The 12,476-nt window shown below is 37.7% G+C and overlaps 1 protein-coding gene across 4 annotated transcripts in view; it reads right to left on the bottom strand.

Annotated features, from left to right (window-relative positions):
- The window catches only part of otud7b (OTU deubiquitinase 7B), a 46,456-nt gene that overhangs the window by 14,286 nt on the left and 19,694 nt on the right, over positions 1–12,476 (bottom strand). For 2 of the 4 annotated variants that reach the window (XM_042490362.2, XM_042490361.2), the window contains exons 2-5: positions 3,678–3,904; positions 1,925–2,095; positions 1,005–1,232; positions 814–915 (exon numbers count right to left, since the gene is read on the bottom strand). In XM_042490362.2, the coding sequence (XP_042346296.2) occupies positions 814–915; positions 1,005–1,232; positions 1,925–2,095; positions 3,678–3,762 (586 nt within the window). In that variant the 5' untranslated portion in view covers positions 3,763–3,904. Of the gene's footprint in view, positions 1–813; positions 916–1,004; positions 1,236–1,924; positions 2,096–3,677; positions 3,905–12,476 lie in introns of all 4 variants that reach the window. The other 2 variants (XM_042490360.2, XM_042490359.2) reach the window with 1 other exon arrangement.

Here is a 12,476-nt window from a genome sequence, read left to right on the forward strand (position 1 = left end):
AAAATTTGTGTATAACTGAACATGAAAATGGTAAAATATTAAAGAACAGCAGGCATTTCTGAAGCGTTTTTCAATTTGTTTTAGTGTTGAAACATTTAAAAGACACAAATTCTGTCAGAAATGAACAGTAAACCCATAGAGCTCGTCAGCCTGTTGGTGTGCATTATGTATAAATACAGGTGTGGTTTCATCTTTTTAAACATCTGACCTGATGAAGATCTAAGCAGGATCTAAACACTGTCTTCAATAAACTTGTGTGGCATGAAGTGTGCAGTCGTTACCTTTTTCCTCATGTTAGCTGTTTCTGATAGCCTTGTACCTACGTGATGTGCATATAACTACCCTTTTTCAACCTATAATTAAACATGAAAATGATGAAAAAATGAAGAGCAGCAGGTGTTTCTGAGGATTTTTGAATTTATTTTTTGTGTTGAAATGTTTAAAAGATATAAATTCTGTCAGAAATTAACTATAAACCAATAAATAAAAAGCTGAATTTGTAGCCAGTTTTTGTCTGAAACTATGAGTGTATTTTTTTTAAAAAAGCACAGGTTAAGCATGTGGATATTACTTTCACATCTGCTGCCCGGGAGCACAACGAGGGCTTGAACGATGGCCGCACATTAGTTAGGACATTATTAATTTTATGTGTTAGGGCTCCTGAGTGGGCCACAAAGGCTAAGTAAATGTGCACTGCAACATTGTAAAATGCAATTAGTGCTTAAACCAACAATGACGCTCTCTCAATGAATGCTAATGGACTGTGAACCTGCACGGTACTGGGGTCTCGTTTGAAAGGTCTGCGATACTCACCGAGCGAGGCGGCGTGTAACAGGCAATTTCCGTCTCCGCTTGTTGCCAGAGGCAGCAGATTCTGACAGTTTGAAACCACTTTAGTCCACCAGTTCAATCGTCCTGCAGGTAAACAGGAAAACTTAAGTCACCTGTTTGTAACACATATGTGGCAAAGCATTATCCCGAAACGTGTGTGTAGTGCTTCTCACCAGCGTGCTCCAAGGCCACCATCATGGACTGCTCGATGAGGTCCCTCTCGATGAAGCTGCGGAAGTCGTCCCGGTACACGGTGAGGTCTGGTAGTTGGAAAGTGCACAGGGGCGTGTCCAGAAGTGGCTCGTTGCTGCTACCTCCAGTGCTTGAGACGTGAGAGCGCGCCAGGGACACGATGGTTGAACTGGCGTGAGAAATTCCCCTCGACAGACGCTTTTCCGTAGCTGCTGAAAGACGGGGGCAGCGCATGCAGAGAGAAGGTGGTGTGTGAGTGTATTTTTATGGATAGTTCCTTGTATTTTTTTTGGAAACTCTGAAAGCATCGGGGCAAATTTGGGAAGGTAAAGCAAATCAGCTGTTGTCTACAGGTGTCAAAACTACATTAGCTATTACTGATAACTGTCCTGACCTGCAGCTTGTGTGTCCTCATTAACACTTCAGAGCCCAGTAATTTAAACTCAGGGCTCCTACAGCTTAAGGCAAGTTAGATTTGATTTGCCCCTCAGAATCAACCAACACCATTACCTGTGGTTCGAAACAATTTTTGCCAAAATGTATAATATTCATAAAATAAAACAACACTTTTATTTTGGACCCATTAAAAACAAAATAAATAATAAATAAATAAAATAATCATTTTGTTATATATATACATATAATATAAATAATAAAATACAAAAAAAATGATTATTTTTCCCAATTATTATTTCCAATTGTTTTGACATTTTGCAATGAAAATGATTCAAAAAATCTTCCTTACAGACTTTTGAAATATTGATATAATACTTCTTATAATACCAAATATGGCCTTTTTTTAGATGAATGAATGAAATGCCTTTAAGACTTTTTAAGGATCCGTGGGAACCCTCTAAACTGGTGTATGAGTTACCAATGTCCCACTTGCTGCTGGCCTCACCTTGCACCACCTCATCTTGGCGGTGGAGTACAGGCCGCCCTACCCTGGCCATCTCCTTTTCTGGCGGCAGATACGTCCTGTCCTCTACGAGCGAATACGTCAGGTTCCCAGCATGCACCTGTCGTAGCTGCTCAAAGTCACTGAGGGCGGCAGTGAAATCCCAGTTCTTGCCTACAGACACAGACACAGGAACATCTGTCTAAGCCAGCAGGTCCACCGTGACAACCTGAATCTTGTTTCCATGTCCGGCAAATGAGACATCCTTAATGAGTTTAAATATTTACCACGAGTCGATGCAACCATAAACTGCCTTATCTTATGCAAAGGCCACTGGCACATTCCTCCGCTTGGGTAAATATCAGAATTTGAAGCACGTCTCGGCTCTCTGGCTTGCTGCTGCTGCTGCTCACTGCATTGCATTACATTTTTAACCCATATTCTTATCTGCAACTAGTGTTGCTGCTAGGCAACAGGGGCCCTGTTGACTCCTGATATACCTTCCTTCTGTTCGAGTATGAATGTCTAATTAACAGTTACAAGCCAGAAGCACTGACTGAGACAGCGGTCAATTTGGCTGCTGCTCATAACATCACCAGCTGTCAAGTTCACCCCCCCCCCTCTTTTTCCTAGGAAGCAGCAAACACGAGATACAGTGTGGTGGAATATAACAAAGTACATTTACTCTAGTACTGCACTTGAGCAGAATTTTGAAGCACTCTTTTATAAGTATTTCCATTTTAAGATATTAGCTATATATATTGGCTCCACTTAATTTCAGAGGGAATTATTTTATTTTTACTTCTCTACATTTATCTGACAGTTACTTGTGACTTTTACATATATCATATAACATGCTTACATGATATGACGCAGTACTATACTTCTAATCTACACAACAGTGTACATAGTTTCTCAAATTGGCTCCATGTTAATGAAATACTACATTAAAATGTTAATTTCATGTATTTATCAGTGATGTAAACAGAATTTAATTGTATTACCCCATTAAATGCATTAATAATAATACTAATACTAATAAAAAATAATAATAAAAATGTAAGAAGTCATTCTACATAATAAGTCTTTTACTTTTGATAGTTATACGTACATTTTTTCGATAATATACTTTTACTTAATATAACATATAACATATTGAATTCAGGACTTTTATTTGTAGTGGAGTATATTTACAATAAAGTATTTCTATTTTTACTTTAAGAATCTGAGTGCTTCTTCCGTCACTGACCAAAACAGAGGATGAAAATAAAGTTTTACTGAATTGAACAGTTAACGAAGAAATAACCAATTTTGACATGTTTCCTCTTAAACTCTAACTGTGTAGGATTTTGGGAGATTAAGTGGCGTATAGTGGCGAGGACTGCAAATTGCAACCAGTTGTAACTTCTCCTGGTTAGAATTTCTTCAATGTTCATTGTTAAGGAGGTTTTTTACCGGGAGCCTAATGATCCACAGAGTTTCAAAACAAATGGACCAGTTGATCTAAACCAGTAGAAACACTGAAAAAAACTGTTTCAAGTTACAAATCAGTGTTTCTCCTACGCTGTTTGGCATGTTAGCCCCGGCTAATGTGTGCTAACAGTGTTCTCTCATAACTTGAGATACAGATATTCAGGAGGTTTTCAAAAGGAGTTGAATTATTCATGGAGGTCTCTGCATCTCCAAAAAAAAAATAAATAAAAATCAGTGATTATCAAGAAACATAAAAAACATATTGAAAAGCTCTTCGACTCACCCTCTAGCAGATCTCTGGCCAATCCTGGTTCAGCTCCAGTGGAACGGACAAAGTCGGACAGGACTGCGTCCATATCCACGGTCATGTGATCATGAATTCACAATGTTGCGGGTTGTGTCCGGGCAGAAAAAAACAAAAAAACACGGACTCTGGTCTCTCTGTGAGGGCAACAAGGGAAGGGGTGAGGGAGCGCAGACCTCGACCTCGTGCTGCTCTACCTGCCACACCTGGAAGGAGAACACAGATAAAATACACGGTGTAAAGATTTAACAATCAAGAGGGTTTGTAGTCATTTATCGTCAAAACATGAGGTTCATGAGAGGGAACGAAACTAAGTACTGAGGTCCCCGTGAAGCAACAATAAAATAGGATACTAGAATCTGCAGGGTTGGCCTGCAGAAAACATCACCGCTGGAGCACTCTGATGTTGCTGTAAAATCTCGATCACCATGATCATTAAATGTCAGAAGGATCAATGATTCATTCATAGCGCTCATGTGGAACTTAACAAAATGCTCATCGTGATGAAATTAAACAATCACTAACAGGGGGATGAATGTAAATTAAAATAATGCTGAAATGTATCATATCACTCATAAATTATTTAATATTAACATTATTAATGCGCCTTTGATCGACATTTTACAGGACACAATGTAAGCTGCGAAAAGTAACTAAAACAGTGAAATTAGCAAAACCCCCTAAAAGATAATATTCAGTCTCTCAACTTATATTTTAGATCCTTCTCATTATGTTATCTATCTAAAACTGTTTGTACACATGCTCTGATGAATGCGTGCGGTGCACACATTCCTGCTTTATAAATACCAGTTTAGGTTTGGGAAAAGGCGTACGCATGGTTTTAATGTATACACACAATTTATGCATCTGGCCCCAGCTGTTCAAACAAAGAGAACAGGTCCCATGAAGTGTTAGCTCAGATTTACGATGTAAAAAAAGTCAAATGACAACACGTCGTGTAGCTGCTGTCAGACGTGTGATGTCGGTCATGTTGGAAACTTGACTGTGTGGTTTCAGTATCCTGCTTTCCTGAACGCCGTTTTTTTTTTTTTAAATTTGCTGTTATGAATTTAAAGAAGCTGTCTGGATTCACCACTTAAAGTCATGACTGTTTCAAAATCTGGACTTTAGGCCAATGTGCATGATTACCGCCTTCAGATATGACCTGCTGAATATGTAAACAGACAAGAAGAAACAGCTCATGAAGCGTCTCAGCAGAAAATCTTTCACCACATGTAAGAAATCAAGACTGAAGTCTACTGGTGATTAATCAGATCTGATACTGATATTAACCCTTAGAACAAAACAAAAAGCAAAAACAAACTAAAATGGTCAAAACAATCAAACACATCATTTTCTCAACATTGCCCGAAAAGGACAAAATAAAGCTTTAAAAAAATACTATATATTTTTCATTTTTAGCCAATGTCAGTCCTAATCAGATATATCAAATATTCATTCATTTTCAGAATTTTAACCCTTGGTAGGTTTTGATCATGATGCAGTCATGTTTTTATATGAACCCCCCCCCCAAAAAAACCCCAAAACTGAATTATTTTCAATATACTACATGCAAAGCAGAGTTTTTTTTTGATGATCACAACCTGAGATGTCAGTGATTAGCAACAATTATTATGACACCTCGTGGAAATAGCATGTATAGTCTTCATATGCCAATTATATAAAAAATTACATCAGGTGGAAAACAGTAAAAATTTCAAGAAAATTCCAAGGCAAAAGCCCAGAAGGACAACCAGAAATAATACACTGCATGTTTCTATGCTGTGTATTTCAGACTTACTGAAGGAGCTGAGCTGGAAATTCCAGGATTAAACAAAAATACACAATCTTGCCAAAATGCCGCAAGGATGAACACAAAAAATTCTCAAAAAAAGTGAGAATGACAAGAACGTAAAATGCACAAAACAAATATTTGCCTGCTTTTGTGCTGGCAAAAATTCAGATTCATCACCTTCAACAACGGTTTTAGATGTTGATAGAAGTATAGAAATACTTACAGGTTAACTAAGTGAATGCACCTCAATGTCATGCTCATTTTAAAGTTTGTTCGAGCAGCGTGTGATGTGAGGAAACAGTACTCTCTCAAGAAGGCCCCTCTGAAATCAATTAGACAATTTTACTCTTCAAATTTCAGCGGCAGAACCAAAGGACCCGCATCAGTTGGGCCCTGAAATCAATACAGAAACACTATCAAGGCTGAGAGGAAAAGAGAGAGTCAGCATCAATGGGCCGTCGACACAAAGGATGCAGAGGGCAATCGATGCTCGGGCGGACAAAAGGAAGAATCAAAGCTCTGGCTAAAAGATGCACTTTTTCAGGCCAAGAGGAAGCTAAAAGCCTTTATTTTACCAGGAAAGGTATTCTGAGCACAAGTACACCTTTTCAGCGGTGCTTTGAACCACACTGAGACAGTTACAAGCCTTTTCTTTAACGTTTGTCCTTTAAAAGCACCTTGCTGGGTTAGTATAGTTTAGAGAGTGTGTCAGCAATATCAAACACCTGTTTTATAACAAACATGGCTAACTAATCTTTCATGTTAGGGCTATAAAACTATATGCAAATCTACGACAGTGTATTTGGGCCATTGCAGATAACTAACTAACTAACTAACTAACTAACTAAATAAATAAATAAATAAATAAAAATATGGAGTGAAGGGAGGGAGGCTTGTATCTCAATTTTTTTTTCTTGCAAATTTGTTACTATTTTTTCTAACAGGTATGCAACTTTACTCACAGGAAACCCCCCAGAATATTGTCCCATTCCCCAGCTTCCTTTTTAAAATTTTTTTTATTTAATTTTTATTTTTTTACCACATTTGGAAATTAGCACCAGCCAAATGTTGGGAAAATATGCCAGTAGCTGCTGGATTTTCTTTACTCACCAGCCAGAAGAAAAGTTGTAATTTTATCGGGTAGCAGGCAGATTTTGGAATCCCCTAACCACATTTGTGGATGGACAAAAAAGTTAATTTCAAACCCTGCATAACATCCTGTTGGACACATCTCAGCTGCAGTTTGCTCTTCTTTCTTCACAGGAGAATCATTCGCAATACTTGTATTAGTTTTGTTAGTGTGAAAAATATATTGCGCTGCCTTTTCACATACTAAGGATCAACATTCATTGGCTTTTCAGGGCTGATATCAATACCGATTACTAGTAATTAATGAGACCAATAACAGGCATTTGGAACGAGTATGCATTTACAATTAAAAAATAAAAAACTTTCTGTCAATATTTAGAATTTGGAATATAACAAACTACAACACAAATAATTGTTCAAATGCCTTAAGTAAAAGTTTAACCAAAACTGAAACCTCAACATCATAAACAGCAAGTTCCCATCATAGTCAAATTAATTAAAAATTAACAAATAAAAACAGCTCCCTGAGGTTTTACAAAGTAAAAATTACTCCAATGTTGACACTTTCTTTGCATTTTTTAATGAATTAATTTTATCAGCAATCATTAAAATAAAACGCAGATACAGATAATCTGCAAAATGCCAAATATCTGCTCCAGTAATCCTCAAGGCTGATAATCTGCCGACCCCAAATACTAACATAGTAATTTAAATACATGTCACCAGCCCATAATGACAATGACGATGTTCTCTGGGCATTTTAATGACAAAATTGCACAGTCATAAAACTATAGAGTCATTATGCTGCTTTGAAGTTTATAAACCGCCTAATCCAGTTTTGCTTGACTTTTTTTTTTATATCTACCTACAGTCATCTATTCCCATCCGTCCCATGGCTCATCCACCACCCAATGTTCCTGCCTCATCTCTGACTCAGTGAACTCTTTTCCACTGCGCCTGATGAGTCACGAGTTTACTCTTCTTACACCTCTCCATCGCTCTCTCGCTTCACGCACTCCCTACCTCCCTCACTTTCTCCATCACTATTACAGTAAGAGACACACAGGCACGCAGGGGAGGAACAGACTTCAGCACAAAAGGCCTTTCTCAGCCAGCAGAGTCTTTCTAGAGCGTTCTCTGCAGAGTCAGGCATTCAGCAGCCTCCCCTGCAGGGTCTGCTAAACATTCTTGCAGTTTGCCAATTATGCGATGTTCAGGTCTACTGATCGCACACACTACGACTTAGAGATGCGAGAGTGGTGGCGAGTTAACCATTTAAAATAACAGGGGGAATCAAAACAGACTTAGACCCCATTCAGACTAACACAGAGGTTAGAGCGCGCTCTCACCGATAATAGCACTGCATCAAAAAACCACCAGCGTGAGTTGGAGTGAGCGTGTTGCTATAGGTACCAAAAGATGTAATGTGAACCAGCTCATGAAGTCCAGTTTTTATGAAAAAATATGTTTATTACGCCTCAAAAGCAGGGTACTATAATTTCAATAGAAAGTTATTAAGGCGGCAATCATTTTCTGCCTCGGTAAACGATATAATTGGCATTGGGCTTGGGCGGTATCTATCTTTTCACACCTTCCTGACATTTTACAGGGGTACACAGTATATGACGGCAGCATGTATGTCATTGTCTAGCCTACAATTCTGTTTCTAATATGCAATTAGCCTACCACCTCCATGCTGAGTTTAATACTTAGGGTTCACAAATAATGAATAGATAGGAAATAAGTGCTCTTCTCATTGGAGGACCCGATGACAGTGCTGATGCTGTGGCGGATACCGACACACAGTGCTCAACAGAGAACGGAGAAAATTTTGTGTCTAATGAAAATGCTTTTGAAGTGTGAAGAAGTCATCTCAAGATAAAATTCACTGTGGTATATGTGTGTGATACTTCAAACAGGGGCAGAGTTTTTTGTTCTGTTTTTTACCACTACTGTTTCGTTATCCCAACCACTCACAGTCAGTCATCATCTTTACCGGCTTAGCTGCCTGTTTCACCAGTATAGAGTACATCACCTCAATACAGCATCTCCCAATCAGTGTTATAGAAAGAGGAGCGTCTGTGTTTTTGAAGCTGACTGTACTGAAAATCTTCACTTCCTGGAACATCCTGTAATACCCTGATGTCTCTCAAGCCTAACTGGCATGATGCTACAAGAGGATGCAATAACAACACAACAACAATACAACCACTTAAAATCTGTTGAAAGCACTCTTAAGGATCAATAAATAAATAAATAAATCCACTTTTCTTTAGAATTGCTTTTCACTGATATCACTTATGTTTAATGAAGTTTTTTAGTCATCTTATCCTTGTTACCATGTACCAAGTGTTTGGCTTTTAGTTCATTTCATTCTCTCTCTGTTTTGATATATTGTGTTTTAATTCTAAAGCACTTAAAACTATGAACTATGTTTTAAAGGGTGCTATATAAATAAAGTTTATCGTCATGATTATTATTATTTTTATTATTATTATTATATGTGCAGGAAACTTCATACACAGGTGAAATTCAGCTTTGTGCCATATTTGGTGCAATACATATATTGTTCACGGTCCCTACCTGAAATAAACAAATAAATGAGATAAATGTAATAAGGTATCACCTAAATATTTGCACTTGCATATATCTGATTAAGCACAATACTGTGTTTGTCAGTGGGATGCACTGTGCTGCAGCAAAAGCTGTGCCAGGATCAACCTTTGTATCAGACTGACCTGCTTTTCTTTCGTAAGAGCCTGACACCTAACACCTGTGCAGCAGTTTTACTGAAGTGAATGAGAAATGAGAAACACAAAGCTATTGTCAAATCAGAGAGTGATCTAAAAGAGTCAACGCTTATCGTGTCCTGGGTTTAACACAAGTAAGATGTAGACCTCAGTGGACAAATGGAGGGAATTGTTAATATTTGGGGTGAAAATTTGAGGTTACTGACATTTTAATATTTAACTCCTGCACTAGAAAGAAAGAAAGAATGAAAGAAAGAACCAAAAACAGTAAGACTGAGCAGAAGGCACGGCTGCACAAATACAACCGTAGCTAACCTTCGTTTTAGTTATTGTGCAATAAAATTATATGTAGTTTGGTTAAACGGTGACGAGTGTGGAGCTCAGGTGCAGTCACAGGACTCTGCAAACGACGCATTAACTTGTGACACCAGTCATGTAGGGATGAGTTCAATGCAGTAGGCTTGTGTGACGCAGCAGACCTGCATCACAGATGACTCTCTGTAAAAAATAGGTATTATAGTAAGCCTCGTGTTCTGTTGACTCAGCACTGTTCCTGTAAATAGATAAAAACGACTTCCAATGTACAGGAATTTTAAAAAGGAATTAAAATAAAATGTCAAATCAATATCAAAGTCCCAACACTCGTAGTTTTTAAATAACCTGGCAGCAAAAGCAATGCTGGAAATCTCTATTAATGATTATTGGTCTGATGACTTTAGCAGAATCCAGCCTCTGCCCACACCTCAAGGGTGTGTGTATATATCTTGTTTGTTTACTTAATAGCATCCCATAAAAGGTAACTTATTGGTTTGATTATTCTGAGAAACACTGTTATTTGGCTTATTGACGACCAACACTGGCACTGAAAACACAAGGCACTGTGCAAAGAGCGATAAAAGTGAAGGGCTGTGGACAGAAAGTACCAACACAGACCAACAAAAGGCTGGCTGTTGTCACTCAGGGCGTGCTGTAACATCAGCCATTCCTGTGAACCCACTCTGGTGCGTTTGATGTAATGTCACACGGCTCTCCTTCAAAAATGGCTGGATTGTGTCCCACCAGCCTCTAGTGCTGCGCCATAATAGCATAAAATCACTAATTGTTTTATTCAATCTGTATGCACAGTGGAAGGGACATATCATTCTTTTATTGTTCATTTAATGGATCAAATTTGACACCATTTGTTTCCCGAAGAATTAGAGTCTATAAGGGATGGGAATCACCACAGGCCCTATAATAAATCATGATACTTATGTTACGATACAATATTATTGCTACTTTAACCCTTTGAAACTGGGGAAATATGCATGATTTCTCTCAAAAACATGGGAAAAGGCAATAAGCAACTTAAGAAATGCACCAAAAATGAGCAAAATATTAGTAAAAAGCACAAGACGTTTACCAGAAAAGTAGCCAAAAAATAAATAAATTAAAATTGAAAGTTAAAAAAACAAAAACACAAAAAAACCCCAAGGAATTTACCTGAAAAAAAGTGCTTAAAATTATAATAAATCTGTAAAATACTTTTGTCAACATCTGTTTTATCACTTCAGACCTTTTAACTGCAGCAGATTAATTTTATCAAGTTGTTCAAACTGTTGTGTGTATGTTCTGTTAAAATTTAACAAAAATGGTAGCACGATTAACAGGGGTAAGAGTTTATAAACTTTTTTTTTGCAAAATTACAATACAGATATTTATCTCTACATCAGGGCTGTTTAATAGCAACCCAAGTACAAAGAAATATGTTTGAAATTCTATTTTATCTTGTTTGCTTACTTAATAGCAACCCATAAAAGGTAACTTACTGGTTTGATTATTCTGAGATAATACAGATATTTATCTCTACATCAGGGCTGTTTAATAGCAGTTCTATTTTATGCCATCAAAATCTGAGTTTTTATTTTGTGGCCAGCATTTAAAATAAATAAATAAAATAAATAAATAAATAAATAAATAAAAATAAAAAATAAAATAAAATAAAATAAAATAAAATAAAATAAAATAAAATAAAATAAAATAAAATAAAATAAAATAAAAATCTATACAAGAAAGACCCTGTGTGGATTACTGGCTAACATTAACAGTGCTGCTGCCAACATGGGGCAGTCAGTGATTTGTGTCTGGGATGGCTGAGCTTTTGTCTGGCAGGAAGGCTTACGTAACAGGAGCTGCTGACAACACGTGGGTGCTGAGCTGAGGGCTGGGAGAATGGCCTGGATCACAGAGGGAGACAGAGAGGTCACCACAGCCCACTGCGTCAGCCCTCGGTGGGCTGAGGGGGTCAGTTTACCGCTGGGACTGGGGACACAAGTTTGTTTTGCTGGCCCTTAGATCATTTATGAACACAACTGTTTTATGCTTTTCTCATGGACTTAGATGTTACCGACATCCACACCGGGAGAGACAGCAGAGTACAGCCACTGACTTCTACTGTTGACCATTGAGCGGCTAATCTGGTGGCATTTAAAGCCATTATTCTCTTCCGGTTCCAATTCTCTAGCCTGACTGAAAAGACAAGTGCAAAATCCAGTACACGACTTCACTAAAAATGGCATTTACTTCCTAAAGATGATGAAGGCACAAGTCGGTGAGAAAGAGAGATGTGTAAAAAAAAACACGAGCCAAATGGTGACACAGCTATGTAACCAAGCAGTAATACACCACCGAGACATTTTTAGACATGATCTGCAAAAAAAAAAAAAAGTCAGCCTGGTTCCAGACATCTGAATCACAGTCCACATGTCTGATTTTTTCTTTTAGCAAAAACTAAATATCATGTACATGAAAACCACAAGAAAAAAGCACAAAAGCAACTTATTCTGCTGTTTTTTTAGGGAATCTATTTCTTAAGATTATTTTTTCGTAAACATGCTGTAACTCTTCACTTTGTGTTGTTTTAGACTTCGTCTTTGTTGCATTTTTTACACGAAGCATCCTCAACAGCATTTCTTGTCTTGTTTGTAGTTGTCGTCACTGTCTTTGTTGTTATTAAGACCAAACAGGATTTACATCTAGTGTTGGTACAATGTGTTGTTATCAGCCTGGGGCAAGCGGTTACCTACTGTTCAAAGCAAACCAAGATAAGGAACACGAGAGGAGAAACACACAATAACATGTTTAACAAACAAAGGGGAGGACAGA

The sequence above is a fragment of the Plectropomus leopardus genome, chromosome 11 (assembly GCF_026936395.1).
Source record: "Plectropomus leopardus strain MGB_pleo_1.0 chromosome 11, ASM2693639v1, whole genome shotgun sequence".
Classification (NCBI taxonomy): domain Eukaryota; kingdom Metazoa; phylum Chordata; class Actinopteri; order Perciformes; family Serranidae; genus Plectropomus; species Plectropomus leopardus.